Source organism: Bubalus bubalis, chromosome 2 (genome assembly GCF_019923935.1).
Source record: "Bubalus bubalis isolate 160015118507 breed Murrah chromosome 2, NDDB_SH_1, whole genome shotgun sequence".
Taxonomy (NCBI): Eukaryota; Metazoa; Chordata; class Mammalia; order Artiodactyla; family Bovidae; genus Bubalus; species Bubalus bubalis.
Genome location: NC_059158.1, coordinates 174,725,673 through 174,747,773, shown reverse-complemented (window position 1 = coordinate 174,747,773; position 22,101 = coordinate 174,725,673). Strand labels below are relative to the sequence as shown.

Genomic DNA, 22,101 nt, shown 5'->3' with positions numbered 1-22,101 from the left:
GACCACAGAGCCTCCAACGCCAGCACATCCTGGCCCCTGCCCAACCACAGCCCCCATTCAGCCTGGCCACAGTCAGCTCCGTGGTTTCCTGAACACTCTAAAGCAAGAACAGCTGTTACCATAATGGTTCCCACGAGGGGTTGTCGGTCAATTTTCTCTGCTTGCTTCTCAGTTTCCTTTAAAGGGGGATGTGGCTGAGACCCAAGCGGGGCCACAGACTGCCCCTCCCCAAATGACCTCCATGCTTATCTCACACTCTGACCACAATGCATCATTTCAGCTTAATTTTATTTCCTCTTATAAATGGGCACAGCACGGGAAGTGTTAAAAAAAAAAAGAAAAAAGAAACAGTTCCTTCACAAGGCTGGGACAGGTGAGCACCCACAGTGGGGCAGGTACCTTGGTTTCTTTTTCCAGTCTTTTTCCACTGCTTTTTCCTACTGAAAGTTTTGGCCATGAACTCGGGACAGGAATGGTTAATAAACAGGTTAGGGGGAAGAAGGGGTAGAGAAGGCCTGGGGGAGGGAAGGACAAATTCCCCCCGCCCCAGGCTGGGTTCTTGGAGGATCTGTACAGGAGAAAGGACATGGTGGGAGGCGGGGAGGGGGACACAGTTTTCAGGGGGCTCTCTGGAGCCGCACTGCCTACGAAAAATATTTACATGCATTCACCACACTGGGGCCACCGCACTGAGCTGCCTGCTGGGCACCCGGGGGATGCTGGGGCCACGAGCCCTTTGATGGCGACTCTGGGGCCCAGCCTCAGCATCTCCGTAAATCTGTACACAGTTTGTGGGCTTCTATTTACAGGCAGGAGGCCTGGGGAAGCAAGTCCAGGGTGGTGGCTGGCAGGAGAAGGAATTCAGGAGCGCCAAGGTGGTGGCCCCTTCTGCCCTGTGACGCAGAGGTGCATCTGCTCCCTGTGCCCAGGGCCCCAGTCTGGAGGCCTGGACAGATGGCTTTGCCAACCCCAGGTGGGTCTGGCCTGAGCACCCCAAGCCACTGCCCACCAACCTGCCTGGCCTGGGCCCCAGTGATCACCTGTCTGCTTCGTATCGAGGGGACCAACCCTTCCGGGGAGGTACCCTTCTCACCCCCTAGGGAGATAGAGCCTGGGCTCTAGAAGTCACAGTTGGGGGTGGGGGGGTGACCCCGGCCCGCCTTGTCCTCTCTGGCAGCTGAGGCCCCAGAGAGGCTGTCAAGCACACAAATCCCTCTTCCTTTGGAATCCGCCGTGTTTCCTGGAAACACTAGGCCCCTGCAGGACACCTCCCCAGGAGCACCAAGGTGCCTGGGGACATATTTGGGCAGGCCCTGCACGCATCACACCCTATGTCCAGGCAGGGTGACGCCTGTGCTCACATCCAGGTCATCCTTTTCACCGCCTGCTCTTGGATCGCCGTGCTGGACTTCGACTGTTTTTAAACTTCATGAAGATAAAGCCTGGACATTTGTCTCGGGGCCAGGGCTCAATGAATGAAGCCCTCAAGTCTCTTCTCTCCAACGCTAAGGAGGCTGAGAAGAGGCATCGGGTGTCGGGTGGCAAAGCCCCAGGCCCCAGGTTAGAGGCTGGCCCACAGAAGGTGAGGAGTCAGGCCTGCTGGGGTCGGGCTGGACCCATGCAGCCCCTCCGAGCCCACTCTAGCCAGCCCAGGCCCTGCTCAGCCGTCCTGTGCTGGACCCCACCCCCACCAGGGGCTGTGCAGGGGCCACGTCCACTGCTGGGCCTCCAACCCCGGTCCCAGCATCCCTGGATAGTCCAGGTCCTCTCCCCTCCATGCTCCCTGGCTTCTCAGCCTCGGCCTGCCCAGGCCTTCTCACCAGAGCTGCTGCCCCTGACAGCAGCCTGCCAAGGGGCAGGGTAGAGGGAGGAGAGGCTGGGGCTGGCTTTGGTCTCCCTCATCCCCCAGCCCTTCCGCTCCAGGAATGACTGAAGCCAGGTCACCTCCAACAGATAGATCGTGAGCCTAGGATGCCTCCACCTGCTCCTGCCCCGCAAAGACTCAGACCAGTGGGTTCCTCACAAGCCTCCAGGCCTTGCCAAGGTGGCCTATAGGTCTGAGAGATGGAGCCTCAGCCTGGGAAGACAGTAGAAAAGACAGGCTGCGGGAGCTCCCTGGAACCTCACCCTCACTGCCTCAGGCCTCACCCTGCAGAAGTCTCCTGCCAGCAAGTCTTCAAAAGGGAACAGAAATAAAACCCGGCTTTCTGACTTTAACACCAGGGTGTGGGTAAGGGGTGGAGGGGTGAGCCCCAGCCACCCACGACTCAGACCACATCCCTTGGCTCCAAGACCCCTCTCAAAGCACAGCCCCCTGGGAGATTTGCGATCCCACATTTAAAATATCTACAGAAGTGGCCCCATTTGAAGGGTAACAAAGAAGGGGGAGGCGGGCTGGAGCCTGGGATACCCCCAACCCCCCCTGTCCTCAGCCCTCAGCCAGGGACAGTGTCTGGATGGACTGCTTCTGCTGCAGCCAGCAGAAACATCAGGTTGTCTGGCCAAATGCATGGGCACAGGTCCACCGGAAGGTCCCCAAGAAGGCCCAGGGGTGGGGCTGAGGTGGACCTGGTGAGGCCAAAAGGAGAGGGTGCAGAGGGCCCAGGCGCCAGGCCCACCCTCACAGGCACTTTGGAGACTTGTGTCCTGGGAGGCAGAGTCGACCCCCTAGCTCAGAGCAAGAGGAGGATGGAAGGAGACCAGGAGCCTCACCACATGCCCCCTCCCCACCAGGAGCCTTTGGTCCTGGGAGACCCAGGCCCCCTCTCCAGCCCAAGACTGAATTCCAGGAACCAGCCTGCCTTCCTCAGCAAGTGGGGAGCTGACCCCCCAACCAAGCCCTTTGCAGGCTACAGAGGGGAGGGAGCAGGTAGGGTGAAGCCAGGTTCAGCAGGTGTGCAATGCCCTGAGGGGGCTTGTGGCCATGCCCTCCACACTACACTTAACTCCAGGAAAGGCAAGTGTCCAAGTGTGACCGCAGGGCTGTGTGGGTGTGGGTGAGATTGTGCACCCACATGGGATTGCGTCTGATTCGCTGGGGTTCAGTGGCGATGTGGTTGGTAAGGGGTCATGAAGGCTGAGCGTGACGGGGCAACTCGGGGACCCAATATGGGCTGATTGTTTCGGCCTAATCGCACCCTCCCCAGTGAGCCTGAAAGCTGGAGGCAACACGTGTGGTGTCAGTGTATGTGGGTGGGCAGGAGTAGGGGTGGCAGGATGGCAGAGAGAGAGAGGCAGCCCACACCGTTACCATTAGGTTATGATGATTAGTGACTTGCATTGTCATAAGCATTTGGGGCGGGGTGGGGCGGGGCACATAAGAAACACATGAGAATAAACATCTTTGGAGGAATATGTGTGTCTGTGACATATCTGGATTAGCTAGGTGGTCAAGATCGCATGTGATTTTGTCATTGCGTGCTTTTCTGTGTGTGTGTGAAAATACATGTAACCATGTGAGAGACAGTGTCTGTGCAGAGTCCACTAGGAAGAAGGAGGTGCAAACCCCTCCTCACCAGTGGCTGCCAGAACACTCTCAGGAAGCTGGGGCAGACCAGGAAGAAAGTGAAGCCTGTGGGTGCATGTGCACTGAGCAGAGGTGAGGGAAAATGACCCCACAACCCCAGAGAGGCCAGGACAAAACAGGCTCGTGGGTGAGGGGTACTGTTTCACCCAGGCAGAGAGTGAGCCTGGGACAGGAGCAACAGGGTGCAGTGTCCCAGTGATTTCAAGGGCTGGGCTTGCCAAATGCTTGTCCTGGAAACCAGCCGGAGTGCCTCTCTGCCTCCAAAAGGAAACCTCAGCCAGCCCTGTGGGGCCAGGTTGGGGCTGAAGTCCCACCCCTTCGTCCACCAGCCAATCAGGAGTTCCCTTCCTCCTGTCCATCTGATGTGAGGTACTAAAGCCCCAAGCTGGTGGTGGGGGGAGGAGTATGTGGAACAAGTGATGAGCTCATAAGGGCACAGTCTGGAGCAGACGGCAGTGCCCCCTGTCCCTTGGGGAAGAGCTGCGTGAAGCTGGCAGTCTGGGCAGACCTTGGGAGGGTGGCAGAGATGAAGTGGGGCCAGGATGTCTCCTAGGCCCAGTCCCAGGCCAGGGCTGGGGGTGCCAGGCCAGGGACTGGATGTAGGGGTGGCGCTGAGGCTACAGGGAGGCACTCTGGCTCCGCTAGGCGTAGAACTCCTCTTGCTTGTCAGGCTTCTGGTATGTGACGCTCGCCTGCTTGGGCTCCTCCAGCGTGTAGCTGCCCTCATCCTTCTTCTTCATGCGGTAGATGAGCAGGGTGACCAGGAAGGCAGCAAAGAGGGCGCCTACAACCCCGCCCACGATCACAGCTGCAGAGAAAGAGGGCAAAGGTCAAGGCCACAGGAAGGGCAAGACATGCTTAGAGCCTGAGAAAAAGGCAGAGGGTCCTTGCAGGTAGAAGCAAGAATTGGGAGAGAGCTGGGAATCTCAAACCTGAGCCCAGAGTTGGAGTGAAATTTGGAGTCAATGCTAAAACACCAGCACTGGCTGCCACTGATACTCCTCGCTTCACCTGGCACTATTCTAATCATATGAACACGTGGAATCTTCATACAGTGCTACTAGGGAGGTGCCATGCCAAGGTCCTCATCAAATGAAAGATGCCATCAATGAGAAGATGCTCCAGCATTTTATATACCCTTAGGAAATAAAAAACTCTGCCATCTAAACTAGGACACATCCCAACTGCGGAGCAGTTAACATGAACACACATGTGCTGAGACTGGTTAAGAGCAAAATGATAATACCCATTTTGTAGACAAGGAAAAAGCGTGCCTGAAAAGGTGAAGGACCTGCCCAAGGCCATGCTGCTCATAAGTGGGGAACAGGGTTTGGACCACAAATCCAGAGACTCTTCAGGAGAGAAGGCCAAGGGCAGGTCCTCGGGGCTGGTATCAAGGGTGGGAGCAGATCAAGCCAAGGATGGGGTCCTAGATTAGGATCCAGGGGATAAGGTCCAGGAGGGGTAAACCAGCATGGTAAACCAGCATGGAGGTCAAGGGCAGGATCTGAGAAGAGGTCAGAGGGTGCTGAGGAAAGTGCGGGAAGTAGGACAAAGTCAGGGCCAGACTCTGGGATCAGAAGGGTCAGAAGAGGAACTACAGGGTGGGTCCTGGGGTCCCCAAATCCCCAGCTTTCCCTTCCTAGAAAACTAGGCTCCTAGAAAACCCACACCCTACCCTCCCTCCTGGGTTCCTAGCGGGAAAACTGAGGCCCCACAAGTGGCCCGCTCTGGGCTCCTCCCAGGCCCCAAGTCTCACCTACGAGCACCTCCTTCCGCTCCAGGATGCTCTTCTGGGGCAGCTGAGCCGCCGAGCTGCCTGAGTCGATGGCATTGTCCAGGAGGCCAGGGCCTGGGCGGGCACCCTTGGGCAGCGTCCCTGGCGGAGGTGACGGCTTGGCTGCGGCCCCACCCACAGCCACCACCTCATTGGCTGTGTCTGGCTGTGTGGTCTCTTCCTCTGACAGCTCAAAGTCCCCACTGGGTCCCCCGCTCACTGGCATCTCTGGCTCGTCCCGGATGGTGGTCAGGAAGGACTCTGGAGTTGGGGTCTGTAGGGAGGGTAGCATGAGCCCAGGAGCCAGGCCCAGCACCCCTGCCACAGGGCAGCCATACACACATGCGCACTAGCCCACTGCCACCACTCCACTTCCCTGGGAGGGCTCACACTCCCTAAGCACTCACCATGGGCCAGGCACTGTGCTAAGCACACCATGGGCCTTTTCCCCTCACAATATTCCCATTAAGAAGGTATTAGCGCCCCTACATTACAGAGTAGGAAATAGGCTCAGAGAGGTTAAATGACTTGCTCAAGGACACACAGCTGGTAAGTGGTAGAAGCAGAACTAAAATCCAGATCTGTCCAACTCCAGAATATGTGTCCCTAACCAATACACTACACTACACTACCTCTGTTCTCATCCTGGCCACATCCTGGTCCCCATCCCATCTCCATCCCTTCCTTCTCCAGCTGCCTTTGTAATAATCCTTAGCAGATTAGTGTCAGGGACTGTTGTCTGGGGACAGCTGGGTGCAGACTTTAAATACTTGGGCCTGATCCTCGATCCATGTGCCTGGGGCAAGGGTGAGTCCCTTAGCCCGAAGGTCAGTCCAGTAAGTAAGTGTAAGTTGCTCAGTCATGCCCAACTCTTTGCGACCCCATGGACTGTAGCCCACCAGGCTCCTCTGTCCATGAGATTTTCCAGGCAAGGATACTGGAGTGGGTTGCCATTTCCTTCTCCAGGGGATCTTCCCGACCTAGGGATTGAACCCGGGTCTCCTGCACTGCAGGCAGATTCTTTACCAACTGAGCTACAAGGGAAACCAGAGATCGAACCCAGGTCTCCCACATTGCAGGCAGATTCTTTACCAGCTGAGCCACAAGAGAAGCCCCAAGGTTCAATCCAAGAGCACCACAAATCTCGATGGCTCCCAGCATCTGGAGGCAGGATCCCAACTAGAGCTGGGATCGCAGCAAGGATGGAGCTGCTTCACAGGTGCGCATGGAGAGAGTGGGTCCGGTGTCCAGGCCCAGGAAAGGCCATGCACATGCCCAGAGGCTGCACCAGCGACCTGCTCTCCGTGCCCCAGCACTGCGTCCCCAGCCTGCCTGGCCAAGCATCTGTGAAACACCAGGTTCCCCTAGCTGCTAAAAGGAGCCTGGAGCAGGGCCTGTGTTCCGCTGGGGCTGGCTGGGGCATCAGACGGGCTGATGCTGACCCAAAGGCAGCTCCACAGCCTGGGGGGTCCTCCTCCATGAGGCGGATGCAAAGGGCTTTAGTACCCCAGTCAATGTCACTACATCCCCTCCTTGCCCAGCAGTGCCAGCAAGGATCAGGCTACTTCTCCCACTTCCTTGATCCCCTCCCCATCCTGGCATTCCTGGTATCCTCATCCTCTTCCCTGAAACACCACCCCCATCCATAACACCCCAAACACACATACATATACACACCCTAGAGTTGACTGCCAGGTTCAAATCCTGACTGCCACTGCTGCCTGTGAAGGCTTGGAAAGTGGCCCCACCTTAAGGGAGGATGCTGGCAATGCCCCCCACCCTGCTCCTGTGGGTAGGCATGAGAGGGAGAAGAGACGATGGCACAGGCAAGTGTCTAGCACTGCGCCTCCACCCAGGCAGCACTCCATGAACGTGACCCGCAGTATTCCTCTCCCACCGCCCAGCTCTTAATCCCCCTCAGATGGATAATAACAACAATGATGATGATGATGGTGGTGGTGGTGGTAACAAAAGTGAACCTTTTGCTAGTTTAGTATTGCCAGCCACTGCTCTAAGAACCTTGGCTCTGTTGGGAAAGTTAATTCTCACAACCCTGCGATTTGCATTCTATTCTTTTCTCCTTTTCACAGATAAGGAAACAAAGGTATAAAAAGGAGCAGTGACTTCCTGAAGTCGCTTGGTGGTAGAAGCATTCCAATCCTGGCCGCAGGGCTCCTGAGTCTGTGCTTTTAACCAGAACACACAGACCCCTGGCCCCTGGTCCCTGCCCCTTTTAACACTCCCATCCTCCCAGTTCCTTCCCCATTAATGTCTTCATCTAACATCTAAAGACCCAGGCCCAGTCCCTCTTCCATCCCCATCCATCTCGACCTCTGTCCTCATCCTGTGACTCACCCCCAGCCCTGGCCTCACACCTCTCTCACCCTCCCGCTCCCCGTCTGGCTCACCTCCAGAACCTCCTAGATCTCACCCCTGTCCAGCTCCATCCTCCTCCCCCCACCCTACCTGCCCCCCACCTTCCCACCACCCACCCCCCAGCCCCAACCCACCCTCCTCTGCTCTGTGACTCCCTGTGCTCTCCACACCGGCTCACCTGAGCCACCTCCGTGGGTCCAGGGGCAGTGGTCCCCAGGGGCAGGGTGCTCTTCTCAGGGATATCAGGCTTCTGGGTGGTAGCCGGCCTGGGAAGGGCCCTTGGCCTGGAGGTAGTTGTGCTGACCAGCCTGGGCGTTGGGGCCTCTGTGTCCAAGACAGCCACCGTGGTGGGAGGTGAGGGCACCGCTGGGGTGGTGGCCCGGGCTGTGGCCGCTGTGGTCAGTGGCAGAGGCAGAAGCCTCCGTACGCCGGTGGTCCTTACGGCAGAGGTGGTGGCCGCAGACGGGGGCGCCGCAGGGATGCTGGGCACGGCGGCGGCCACTGTGGCGGGCACTGTGGCCACCATCGGGGGCCCTGTGCTGGTGGCGGTGGTGGGAGCCGCAGGGGTGGAGACGGTGGTGGCTCTCTGGCTGGGCTCTTCTGGCACCTCTGTCACCAGTGGGGGGCTGGTGGCTGGCTCCGGGGTGGGGCGCTCAGAGGGGAGCTCTTCAAACGGGGTGCCCACAGGCTGGATGTCCACGGTGGGCAGCACTGCAGGGGTGGTGGACATTGCCAGGGCGACATCTGGGCTGAACCGCATGGCTGTCTCAATGCCCGATTCCTGCTCAAAGTCTGAGGGGGTGGGGGAGGGGGAGAAGGAGAGAGCTAGGAAGCTGGGTGATTTGAGGCCACGAGGATCCCAGATAAGCAACGGCCATCAAGATGGGAGGCTCCCAACCCTCACCCTTTGCATAATTTTCCCAAGACAAGAGGAGGGAAAGGAGGAAGGCACAGTCTGGTCAAAGCTTATCAGCTGACTGATGGGGCTGGTGATGCTTGCCAACTCCTCTCTGCCTAGCCAAAAATTCTAAGGGACCACCTCTTCCAGGAAGTCTTCCCTGACTATTCCAGCCCACCCAGTCTGGAGCTTTTCTAGCAGACTGAATCTAGGCAGTGCAACTCAGGCCCTACTAGCTTCAGATCTTGCTGGAGGTTGCAGGCAGGGGAGGAGAGGATGGCTGTGGCATTCTGGGAAGAGTCAGACATGTGTACAAGCTACATGAGTACCCCCAGAGGCACAAGCACACAGCAAGAAGGAGAACAAGCCCCTCCCACAGAAGCTACTCGAGCAATCTGGACTCCAAACCCAAACAGGTGAAGGGAGGGCCTTGGGAGAAAATAAGGAGAGAGAGAGATAAGCCATACCAGCTCCCAGGGAGGACTGAACCAGGCAGAGGAAGGGTAGGGAGGAGCCTGAGAGGTGTGGAAGTAGAGATGTTACCAACCATCAGGATGGATTTTATAAAGATTCTCACAAGATTTATAACTCACAAGATGCTTAAAGGAATGGGCTAAAGTGAGGAGACTAGAGGCGAGGGGCTGTAGGTGGCCAGCTCCAAAGCACACAGACCCCCAGCATTCCATTAGACTCCGCCTGCCCCCTCCAGAGCCCCAATCTCAACACACACCCCTTTTTACTACCAATTGCAGAGCTTCATCTCTGTGCCAGGCCCTGACGTCTTAAACTGAAGCCTTCCAGAGGCTCGGCGTGTGTAAGCGGGTGCCAAGTCGCTTCAGTCCTATCTGACTCTTGGCGACCCCATGGACTGTAAGCCTGCCAGGCTCCTCTGTCCACGGGATTCTCCAGGCAAGAATACTGAAGTGGGTTGCCGTGCCCTCCTCTGGGGAACGTTCCCCATCCAGGGGTCAAACCAGCCTTTCTTAATGTCTCCTGCATTGGTAGGTAGGTTCTTAACCACTTGCCAACTGGGAAGAGCCTCCAGAGGCTCCGAGAAGAAGGCAAATTTATCACCATTTACAGATAAGAATACAGACTCAGGGAAGGGAAAACGGCTCAAGACAGAACAGCCATTAGGTAGAGAAACTGGGATTCAACTTAGCGTGCCTTGCTTATCTCAGGCTACTCTGGGGCCTTTTCCGGGCGGGACCATGGAACTGGTTTGTCGCAGGTACCACTGGAGGCCCCTCCTGTTTTTCCGTCACTGTCCTAACCCCGCCCTTGGCCACCACTGATTGGACAGAAGGGGGCCACCTGACCCAAGTTGAGCCAATCAAATGGTCTCCCCTCATTGAACCTGAAAAGTTGACCACTAAGTTCCTCCACGGAGAAGGCAATGGCACCCCACTCCAGTACTCTTGCCTGGAAAATCCCATGGGCAGAGGAGCCTGGTAGGGTGCAGTCCATGGGGTCGCGAAGAGTCGGACACGACTGAGCGACTTCACTTTCACTTTTCACTTTAATGCATTGGGGAAGGAAATGGCAACCCACTCCAGTGTTCTTGCCTGGAGAATCCCAGGGACGGGGAGCCTGGTAGGCTGCCGTCTATGGGGTCGCACAGAGTCGGACACGACTGAAGCGACTTAGCAGCAGACTTAGCAGCAAGTTCCTCCAAGTGGCCAGAACAGTATGAAACCCGGGTTACTGAGAAGCATCTGTGTTCCTTGACAGAGGCTGGAGGTCTGCAGGGAGACCCAAACAGTGCACACTGAGACGCAGAGACAGAGAAACTGGGAGTGCTGGGCTCCTTAAGGCCCTGGTTCCACCCCGGGGGAGGACGGCCTGCCCTTTACGTGCTTAAGGTCCAGGAGCTGCTTCTGAATGACCTCTCCCTCCCCCACCCCAGGTTTAAGCAAGCCTACCCTACGAAGGCTCCTCTTCCTTGCATCAAAACCTCAGATGGGGCACTGGAAAGAGACTGGTACTGCTGACATGTAGGAAAAGGGAAGGGCGTACTTACAGCCGGAGCCCGACCCAGAGTAGAGGTCGTCCAGCTCGTCATCGGGGAAGGAGTCGTCATCCCCAGAGCCCTCGAGGTCCACGGGCCTCTCGAAGTTCTCACTGCGCCAGCGCTGGGCCTGCGGAGGGCAGAGTTGGGCACAGGGCTCAGCACCTGAGGCCAGCGGCCTGGAAACGCCCAGAGGAGCAACCTGCACTCTCCAAGGCCAAGTGACAGTGGAGGGACAGCATCAGATGTGGCCTCCAGAGGCAAACAGGGAGCCGAGGTGGGCCGGATCACCACTTCCTGCCTTGTCAGGGTGCTGTGAGCACGCAGTGGGCCAATATGTGCTGAGCGCACCTCAAAGCAGCAGGTGCTTAGCACAGGGCAGCCCCATCTGCCCCCTTCCACAGCTGAGAAGACTGAGGCCCCACTGCCCCAGGTCACCAGAGAGCACGACTCTGCTAAGGATGCAGTGCCTCGCACCTCAAAATCCCAAAGGCAGGACCATTCGTCCCATCAGACAGACAGAGGTGTTGGGGAAGGCTGGGGCTCTAGGAGGGAAGAAACTTGGGTAACGGGGGAGGGAGAGAAGAGAGTGGAGTTCCTGGCTCTGGCCTTCCCCAAAATAAAGTCAGCTCCCCTCGTCTAAACCTCCCTCCAAAGTATTTCATCACCCAGAGTCAGCTCAGGGCATGGATGCCACTTCTACGTCTGCCAACAAGGGTCTCCTGGGGGTCTGCCGGGGTGAGGGGTCCAGCCCTCCAGGTCCAAGACTCTTCCCAGAATCAGAACCTGGGAAGGTGGGGTGCTATGGCTCCTGGGCCCAGACCATCCCTCCTGCCCCACTGCAACCCCAGCCTGAGAGTTGGCCCTAAGGACATCCAAGACAGGAGCACAAACCTGGATCCAGACTGAGCCCTGCCACAGTCCCTGCGTCCAGAGAGCTTTCAGAGAAAGATGAGCTGGTGCTCAGCTCTAGAGGGTTATTAGCACCTGGGTCTTAAACAATTGAACTAGAGAGAAAAAAAGAAATAGAGCAAGGCATCTCAAGCAGGGGGACCCGAATAAGCAAAGGCTCCAAGGTGAGGAAGTAGAGCCTGTGCCATCAGAGCTGGGTCTGGGGGCCTCATCCAGGGTCCCTCAGAACCCCTGCAGTCGCCGCAGTCCAGTCACCCGGTCCCCATCTCTCCTGGAACATGCCTGCCTGGTGTCTCCTGCCTCCTTAACTCATGCTGTTCCCTCCACCTGGAACACTCTTCCCTCCCATCCTCTCATCCTCCAGCTGCCCACCAGCTACCTCTCACTCCCCATCCCTTCTTCCAAGAAGCCCTCCTACTTTGAGCTTTCAGAGCATCCACCCGGTGCTTCTGAATTCACATCTCTCACCACTTGTGAGCTGGGCAGGCATGGGCATATACTTCTTCTGTGACTGCCCACCCCCAGTAAACTATACCTTGATGGAGCAGGACCATGTCAGACACACAGTGGGTATCAGCAAGTATCTGGGAAGGAATGGGCTTGGTGTTGGAGGATGCAATTCCTGGGTAGTGGGGGTGGGGGTGGGGGTGGGTGCAGGACAGGCCAGAGTTGAGTTTGGGGAAGCCCCATCACAGGCTCTCAGGATTAGGCTGGCAACTTTTCTCTTGGAAACTGGTCAGGTTTTATTCTGACTGCACGTCAGAATGTTGTAAAAACAGTACTCAGCAGTTTAGAAGGTCTGACGTGGAGTCTGAATACCCCTACTGTTTGACTGACATGAGGAGCCATGGAAGGTATGTTAGCAGGAGAGGGGCTAGCTCAGCATCACGACCTGTGCTCAGCCTCTCACACCCCTGTCCCTGACAGCCCCCTCCTGGAGTTCCTGTGGAGCTAGAGAAAGGATCCTGATCCTGGCTTCCGGGCCCGAGCCTCGACCACCTGCTCTAAAGCCCTACCCAGGCCAGGCAGGGCAGGAGGCCAGGGCGGGGAGCCAGGAGATTCCCCCCAGCATACGCGTCACCCTCCCCCCCAACACACACACACACACACACAGTCTCAAAGTAATGAATTAATCAGTATTTACTTGCTACCAGTGAGTCATGGAGTGGAACAATTAGAGTAATTGCTCCGTGACTAATTGCCGGGTCTTCCTCGGTTTTAGACATTTCAGGAACTCAGAGCAGCTACCATCCAACCTTCCCCAGTTGCCATCTCTGCTCCCACTTACCAGAGGAATAAATCCCCAGGACCCAAAGGGAAGGGGCTAGGTGGTCCCCCACCACCAGCCTCTATGACCCCAGCTTAGCTGGGGTCCCTTGGAGATTTTCTGCTCCATTCTTAAGCCAGCAGCCTAAAGCCAGAGACGTGCAGCATGATGGGGCCTGAGCAGGGGTGGGGCCCAGACTGTTGGAATGCAGAGCGTCTTCACTGTCTCTACATCCTTCCAAGCAACTCAGGGAAGTTGAAAGCCCTTTAGCTGGGAGTAAAGGGCATAAGAAGTCTGCAGTCTCAGGGGACCCCCAAACTGGGGTAAAGGTTGGGGGCCAAAATAGGGAGTCCTCATGATTCCACAGTGACCAGCACCACACAGCAGCCCTTAACAACCTGCTCCCAGAAAGGTTTGCACAAATTCAAACCCCCCACCCCTGCAAAGTCACACGAGCCTTGAAATGACATACCCAGAGACACCCTGACACACTCACCTAAAGGCAGCCAGAGAGAGGCAGCCAGAGAGAGGCGGCCAGAGCGAGGCAGCCAGAGGGAGGCAGCCAGAGGGAGGCAGCCAGAGCGAGGCACCGCGTGTTGGCATGCCTTTGGGTGCAAATGGGCACATACATGGGGGGTGCAGACACTAAATGGGGGCACGCGCGGTGCAGCTCTGAGGCTCAGAAACAAGTATGGAATCTCTTGTGAACCTGTCAGCCTCCACTCAGGTAGCTCTCACCTAGATACTATTCATCCCTAGCTCAGTAGCCATCGACATGACAACCGTTACCATGGCGACCATCTCCTCCATGCTAAGGACCAGGAGCTCCAGCTCCCCACAGAGATGCGGGGGGTAGGGGGGGAGGAGGGCGGGGGGAGCAGGAGAGGGAGAGATCCTGGAAGAACAGAGAGAATGACAGGGAGGGGGAGGGCGAGGGACCGGATGGGGACAGAGATGCAAGGACAGAGGGAAGCCGGGGGTCAGAGGGGCAGGGGCAGGGGTGACAGGGAGGAGGGAGTGGAGGGAGGGCTGGGTGTGCAAGAGAAAGAGAGAGAAGGCAAGAGTGGGAGGTGGAGGGAGAGAATTCTCTCACATCTTAATTTAGCCTCACGCTCATCAGACACAAAGCTGGGGAAGGGGCCACCTCAGTGATTTTCCAAACCTGCATCCAAGAGAACATTCTTTCCAAATAATGAGCAGCCCCCGGATCAGGTAGAGGGGGTGACGGCCAACAACCAGGCACCCCTGAGTTCACCCCAGGAAACTTAACCCTGGGACACCTGAGACCTGTGGGTGGGGGTGGGGTGCAGGATTCCATCTTGCCCGCACACCCCCCACGCCTAAGTGCCGGCTGTACCCCTCTCTGGGGGACCAGCGCTCACAGGGCCCTTCCAGGAACGCTATAGGGGTGCTGGCGGCAGCTGAAGCTTCCAGGGCTGCGGAGAGGAGGGGGGTTGGGGAAGAGAACCCGGGAGGCAGCAGGGAAAGCCTGAAGGCACAAGTACTTGGTGGGGGGGGGGGGGGGGGATGACAAACAGCCTTTGACCCCCACACAACCTCTCTATTTGCATAATTCCATGCATAATTAGCATAATAATCTGTACCAATTCCCTTAAAAGAGCACCCAAGTCAAATGCCAGCCTCCCCCAACCCTCACTGTGTCCCTTCCAGGTAAACCACACACCCTCCCATGCCTGATAAACATATCCCAAACAAGAGTGCCTGTATGCATGCACGCACACACGCACGCACACACACACACACACACAGTCGTGATCCACATTTACCGACCCCAACCTGTGTACCCACAACTCACAGACAACAGCCTAGCACATTCCACCACGGGCTCACCCATTTGCTGCCCTCCAGCTGCACACACACAGACACACAGTTGCACCCCTCTCCTCACCTAATACACCCCACACAACCTCGGCAAGACCCCACAACCACACAGGTGGCACACACAGACCCTCCCCATGACCAAGCATTGCTATTCATGTTCCCCATGGCAGTGACCCCTTGGACTCTGACCAAACCTCACGACTTGTAAACAACCTTTTTTTCACGCTTGCATCTTCACACTCCCCACACACACAGAGCCCACTGAGGGGCTGCATCTTCTGCTTCCTGCCACCACCTGTCCAGGCCAAGACACCCACCCAGGGGCTCCCCTAGCAGCGGGGGAAACTCCAAGCTAGCTGGGGGAGCTACTGAGGGTCATCAGGAGGCTCTAGAGACCAGTGCCCACCCTTGTGGAGGCCCCAATCCAGGTCAGGTGCTGGAAGCACTCTAACCTGTGCCACTGGCTTCAACCAGCACCACCTCCCACAACTTCATTATACCCACTTCGCAGAGGCAGGCACTGAGCCTGGGAGTTAGAACTGAGACATGACTATGGGTCCTCAGCCTCTGGGTCCTTCCTCCAAACCTTCCAGGTCGCCCCCAATCTGCTGCTCTTCTAGAGTTCCTAAACCTGTGACCCACAGCCCCTGGACAACCTCAGCTCAGAACTACTACCCGCCCACACCATACACACGCTGGCACATGGCAAACACCCCAAATGCTCCCAAACACCCACTGCCCACAAGCTCCACCCATGCGTCCCTGAAAAGGCACCCACGGCACCACACATACGCCCCCCATTCAGACAACCAGCTACAGGCCCCTGACACCTGCCTCCACTCCCCTCCACACATGCTCACCACGCACACACCACGCACACTTTCCCTCCAGGGTACATACAAGCACACACACACCACCAGGTGAGATGTGGCACCTTTCCCAATGGACACACCCCCTGCCATTTCTCCTCACTTCCCCCTTGTCACCATCTTACTTTATGCTGACCCACAGCCTTGACCCACAGAAGTAACTCAGGCTCCCTGCCCCGATGGGACCAGCAGTGACGTGAGCTGCCAGCCACTGGCTCTTCTCCACCCCTACCTGATCCTCTCCATAGGGTTTTAGAGCCACTGGGGTGGGTAACTTCCACCACCGTCCCTCTCTAGTGGGGTTGGGAGGAGGGGACGTGTTCAGGCAGAAAGGCAAGGCATCTCCTTCTTCTGGTCCCCAGCCTCCTTCCAAGCCTTCCTTGGAGACCAGAAGTCTAGGATCTCTCATGCCCAGCACCCCGCCCCCCACCTACTCCCCCCACCTCATCATAAGCCTGCCCAGAGAAACAGGATAACACAGAGGTTAAACCAGAATGAATCAGCTTCTCCCCTCACTACCCATCGAACATCAGGCAAGCCACTGAATCTGTTGGCACCTCAGTTTTTCCATCTGTAAAATGGGGATGACAATTGCAGATTGCAGTATGTGACCCGCAGGGGTGCTGTGAGGATCAAAGAAGATCATGCATGTAATAGGCTTAAGGACAGGACCCAACACTGGGAGCTGAATAAAGAAATGTAGCTGGGATTATTGCTAGGTGGATGTTAATATTTCCATTATGAATTCTGAAGATTTTATCTCATGTAAGCCTCACTGAACTCCTGAGGGGAGTAGAATCAAGACAGTTACACCCAGGCTGCAGATGCGACTATTCCTGCCCAGAGAGCCTAAGTGGGCTTGCCAAAGCCACACAGCAGGGGAGCGCACAGAGAGAGAAAAAAGGAGATGCTGGGGGAGGGGGGAGGAAGGGCGAGTTACAGAAACAGACACACAAATTAGGTCAGCTGGCAGGAGGCCAGGAGCCCAGCACCCTGCACAGTGCTAATCATGCTGCAAAAACTAAGAATAAAATCAAGTATAATTAATTCTGCCCGCGCTTCTTTCCCCACATTAGCCAGACTTCGGCTGCCCTCTCCTGTGACTAGAGGGCATGCGAGCAATGGTTGGGGGCCCAGCTTTGGGTTCTTGAACCTGAGCTGGACTCTTGGGTTCAAGTCCAGCTCTGCTTACTTGCTGGGTGACCCTGAGCAAGTTACTCAACCTCTCTGAGCCTCTGTTTGGTTAAATAATATATTTTTCATGGAGCTGTTGTGAGAATCAAGCAACATAATGCACCAAAAGCACGCTTGTTGCTCAGCACACAGCTGGCACTTAATAACTAACCATTTAGTATTACTGTGGTACGTCACCCCCAACCCCGACCCCACCTTCAGGCCTGAGCGGTCACTAAGTTCACTCTCCCTTCTTACAGAGGCGGACACAGAGGCTCAGAAAGGGGATAAGAGAGGGTGGTGGGGAATTAGCCTACGACTCAGCATTCAGAGAGGTGAGGTGATCATCCAGTGACACACAGTGGGACTTCACACCCGCTCCCGGAAGCAGGGTGGTCTCGACAGAGCCCTCTAGATCCCCAGAGGCTCCGTCCCCACCAGCACCCCCCACCACCGCCCCCGTCCCCAAAAGGCCCTCAGTCCTGTGAGAACTCAATGCCCCTCACGCTCACCAGCTCCAGCCCGGAGACCCGGAGCGTCACCACAGGAATGTGGGCCGGGGCCAGGCTCTGGGCGGCAGGACAGCCAAGGGGGCAACACAATGGAGAGTCCAGACCCGGGAAGGGGGACGCCTCGGTGTCCACCCCGCCACCGTCCACAGCTGCTCTGGCTGAAGACCCAGCAGCCGCCACATTTACTGGCTGCCGGAGGGGTGCAGGGCACAGAGGCTGCGTCGGTAGGAAGGGGCCATGGACCCCAAGTCCTGGGGAGCAGAGGGGCCTGGGGGAGGAGCAGGGGGCACAAAGGCTGAGAAGGCCCCTCTACAAACAACCAGCACAGCCCAGACACACATCCAGTCCCCCACACCGCACCTCCCTTATTCAAAACACTCGCACCCAAATCTCCCGCAAGGGTAGCCTAGAGGCCAGGAAAACAGCCCTTTGGGTCCCTCCCCTCTCAGCCAGCTGCTCTGCAAAGAGACATCCTGACAGCAGAGCCTCCCCACGCCACAGCCACAGCCGCATTCCATCAGCTCCATCACCTTCTCCACTACCCACCCCTGCGCTCCCAACCATCCTCCCCAGAACGCCCTCCCTACGGTGGCAATATTCCTCATCTACACTGGATCAGAGAGCGGGCAGCATCCCGGCTCAGGTGACCACAGCCTCCCAGACCCAGACAAGTCACCCCCCACCCCACTACCTCTGTCTCTGCATTTCCGAGTCTCATTTGGAAATGAACCAGGGCTTGGAGCTCTAAGCCGCCTTTCTGATTCGGACACTCTGGGTGCCCAAGAATTCAGCCCTTGGGTCAAAGAGAGCCAGGGCAGTGTTATTCATAAGAGAGAAAGTGGGGAAATAACCTACTTTCCCAACATCATGGGACTAGTTAAAGAACTTAGGAAACAACCATGACGTGGAATATTATACAGCTATCAATAACTGTGTTTTCACAAATCCACATTGTCTAATCAGGTCGTTAAAAGGCATAAATGCATAACAAAAGGGTTTTTTTTAAACTCATTTCAAGGAATATGCAAGGACATGGGGAAATGCACACTCTGGTTGTCAGGAGGCAATGCGGCATGACTGTTGATAGTATCATACAAACAGTTCTGTCTCTCAATACCTGGGTGACCTTGGACAGGTACTTAACTGTCAGCCTGGTTTTCCTACACAAAGATAACAACCACCTCGTGGGGTTCACTGTAACAGACTTAGGGTGCCCACACATTAACGAATTACTCGATAAATGTTGGCTGTTTAGTACTATGATCATCATTAAGTTTAAAAAATAGGTTAAAGAAAAAATACGTAGAACTTGATCCTGGTAATGAACATTACCAAAAGTTCATTTGGCAATGAACTCAATACCAAAGTGTATTTCTAAACACTGAATTCTACTAAAGGTTCCCAGGGGGCTCTCTCTGGGTGGTGGGATTACAAGTAGTTTTTCATTTCTTACTCAGGATCTGTTTGAATTTTCCAAATTTTCTACAATAAACTCAGAGTACTTTTGTTGTTAGAAATAGCATGCTCTGAGTTCCCCTGTCTGCCATTCCCTGGTTCTCTGAAACTCCTTGGCCCCCGTCATTCTGCCGAGACCCCTGTTGGGGCTGGTCATGACTTACGAGCAAACAGAGGAACCAGCAGAAAGGAAATGAACACAAAAGCCTCCAAGGGAGCTGGCAGGCTGGTGGCCCAATGCCTACAGAGCTGCGTCTCACTGCAGACTGGCTGGCTTGGCAGGGCCCAGCTCCCTCCCCCAGCATTGACCGGCAGGCAGCCACGGTTGGCTTACAGCGATCAGAGATCAGACATCTCGACCATAGGCCACCCGCCGGCTTCTTCCAACAGCCTAGTTCCCACCCTGCCAGCCCCAGGCCCTCTCCATTGTCACCTACACCCGGACAGAGGGTGACAGAACAATCTGGGAAGAGCAGCCTCCTCCTCGACCCAGGCCTGGGATGCCCCTGTCACCGCTCCATCCATCAGGCCGCCTGCCCTCTAGCGTTACCCTCTCAGCCACCCTGACTCACCCTGCTCAATTATTCCTGTCCCCAGGCTTGTGTCTGAGACCACCCACTGAGGCCCCCAGCTGCCCAGCCTGCATGCTCCTCCCACACTGAATCCTTTGTGGATTCCCTTCAGGCCTTGCACGTGCTATTCCTGCTTCCTGGAACACTCTTCCACAGCTCTGCCCAGCCAGCAACTACTAGACCAGCCAGCCAGGACAAGCAGTACGTTTTATGAGACACCTCCTGGGTACCAGGTACTATTATAGATACCCAGGCTCCTGCGAGCCACAGGACAGGGATGCGCTCAGCAAGCTCTGGCAGCTCAAATACTGCCTCCCCTGAGAGGCCACCTCCTGCCAACCACCTGCCTGTTCTGAAGTGGGAAGTCCCTTCTTGGGGATCTACCTCCACTAAGTTGTCATTTCCGGGGGCAAGGGGCCACAACCGTCTCCCGTCACTCCAGTGGGCCCCTTCTGCCAGACCTCATGGAACCCACTAGGCCACCCTGGGAAGCAGATTCTACCGTCCTCATCTACAGATGAGGAGACTGAGGCTGTTAAGCCACCAGTAGGGACACAATGGGATTTTTTTTTCCCTGACCATGAGCAACAGTTATAGCTCCCACAGAGGGTGCACGCACTTAATATATGCACCTGGCCTCATTTCTCTTCATGAACATCTTACCAGTAGGGATTATTAGCCCCATTTTACAGATGGGCAAACCAAAGTTCAGAGAAGTGAAACAGCTAGCCCAAAGTCACACAGCAACTGGGGCCAAATATGAACCCTGGATTAGCTGGACCTGCACACCTGCCTCCACCCCTCACCAGGAAGTTCCTCAAGGTGGGGGGCGAGGAGCGGGGGCAATGCAGGAAAGCTTCAGAGTCTACACACTGTCCCCCACATCCAGCCCAGCACCCTGCACACAGAGAGACAGACTAGGAATGAGAAGAAATGGAAAGTAAGTCCTGTTCCCATGACAGGTGACCCAGCTCAGGTGAGCATCCCACCCAGCACCCCACGACTCACCAGCAGGTGCCCCTGGGATTGAGTCTCCAGGCTCTGCAACCGACCCTGCCAACAGACTCAGTCCTGGCAAACATCTTCTGGACTGACTGACAAAAACCCATCCTGACTTCCAGAGAGCCCTGGTCAGATTCCGTCACCTCACTGGGCCTCAGTCTGCCCCCCCACAAAATGGGATGACGATACCCAATGTACCAAGAGTCCAGCTGTGACACGCTGAGCAGTTACCAGGCAACTAGTAAGTATTGGGGCATGACCCAGCGTCCCTGCTCAAAGCTCACCTCCTCAGAGTGGCCCTCCCTGACCCCCAGCTCCATCCACATAACCTCCCCACACATCATCACTCTGTCAACACCAGGCTTACTCCTCATAGCCCACCACAGACTGAAATTAGCTTGTTTATTTATTGACCTCCTTGTCTAATGCCTACTCCCCCTCGAAAAGCTCCTGGGGGCAGTGACTGGGACACGGTTGGCCTCCATCAATAGTCATTCCCTGAATACTGTGAATGGGATCACCCCTACAGACCCACTTCACCCACTTTTCTAATTACTATAGGCAGGGCCCTCTCCTCTGGCCTCCGTCTCCTCATCCATAAAACCAGATGGGTGGACAAAGTTCTCTCCGATCCCTCCAAAAGCCAACCAGGGCTCCAATTCATCTGGGAGGAGGGAAGAGAGACAGAACTGATCCCAGCTGTTTGTCATAAAATGAACATGCAAATTATATGCAAAACATGCAGAAGAGTAGGTTCCCAGTGGAGCCTGCAGTTCTGGTCCCTTTACAACCAGGCGTGGGCTGGGAGGGCTGGAGCATTTACTGAGCACCGACTAAGCGTCAGGCCCCTTACGGACGGGACCAGGCAGAATGGGCCTCCTTACTCCATAGACTCAAGCCAGTTGACCTGCTGGAAGTGACAGAGAAATCAGCTAGCAAAGTCAGGATGGAGTTGAGGGGAGCAAGGCAGGTGGGATGGGGAGCTTGTAGTAGGGGAGGGACTGGGAAAGCAGAGAGAGACCCCAGTGCAGTGTGTCTGGTCCTCACCCCACAGAATGAGACCTCAAGAAACGCAAGCCCACAGGGCACAGGGTGCTTCTGCCCTGTCTTAAGGGCCACCTGAAGCCAGAGGCGGAGGTCGCAGGGACTTGGCCAGCCCTGGGGATCCTCTGGGACTCCAGAAAACCAGACAGACCCTTCCAGTGCTTCCAGCTGTGCTGGGACACCGTACTACTCTGCTATCCCCCTCAGAGCCACCCCAGGCACACGCTAGGCACACACCACACACACACGAAATGTGCCCATCCGGGAGTGAGTGTGCAGCCTCCTGAGGAGTCTGGCTGTGGTCTCCCTCACCCTTCCATTTGCCAGGGTATTTAGAACCAGCACAAACTCACACACAGTGGAGATGCAACTCCCTACCCCCAGCCCAGGATGATTCCCCTGGCTTCTGAGCGGCTCCATGGGACAGAACAAGCTAGGCTCCATATGAGTCATGGGAACCTCAGGGGCCCTCAACACCATTGCCTAGACAAGAAACTGAGGCACAGAGCAAGGAGTCAGGAAAAAAACAGGAGGCGGCCTGCCTGGGCCACATTTGCTGCCAGGGCCACTGTCAGCCCAAGATGACACGCTGTGAGATTCGCCCCATCTCCTGGGTCCTAGGAGACAGGTGGGACCTCACCTCACAGTAAGCAGGGGCTTTGAAGCTAGACTGCCTGGATCCAAATCCCAGCACTGGCCCTCAGCAGCTGTGTGACCCTAGGCAAGCAAGTCCACCTCTCTGAGCCTCATTCGCCTCTACAAAATAAGCAGAGTGATAGCACCAATCTCAAAGGGTTGGAAAGATTAAATGAAGTGATCCAAACAGACAGCTAAAGCCTAGCTACCTCTCGGCTGGGTGACCTTGGGG

The 22,101-nt window shown here is 56.2% G+C and overlaps 1 protein-coding gene across 3 annotated transcripts in view; it reads right to left on the bottom strand.

Annotated features, from left to right (window-relative positions):
- Positions 1 to 271: 271 nt before the first annotated feature.
- The window catches only part of SDC3 (syndecan 3), a 39,854-nt gene continuing 18,024 nt past the window's right edge, over positions 272 to 22,101 (bottom strand). For all 3 annotated transcript variants that reach the window (XM_044938028.2, XM_025264485.3, XM_044938029.2), the window contains exons 2-5: positions 10,598 to 10,715; positions 7,858 to 8,471; positions 5,286 to 5,577; positions 272 to 4,334 (exon numbers count right to left, since the gene is read on the bottom strand). In XM_044938028.2, coding sequence (XP_044793963.2) covers positions 4,168 to 4,334; positions 5,286 to 5,577; positions 7,858 to 8,471; positions 10,598 to 10,715 — 1,191 coding nt within the window. In that variant the 3' untranslated portion in view covers positions 272 to 4,167. The remainder of the gene's footprint in view (positions 4,335 to 5,285; positions 5,578 to 7,857; positions 8,472 to 10,597; positions 10,716 to 22,101) is intronic.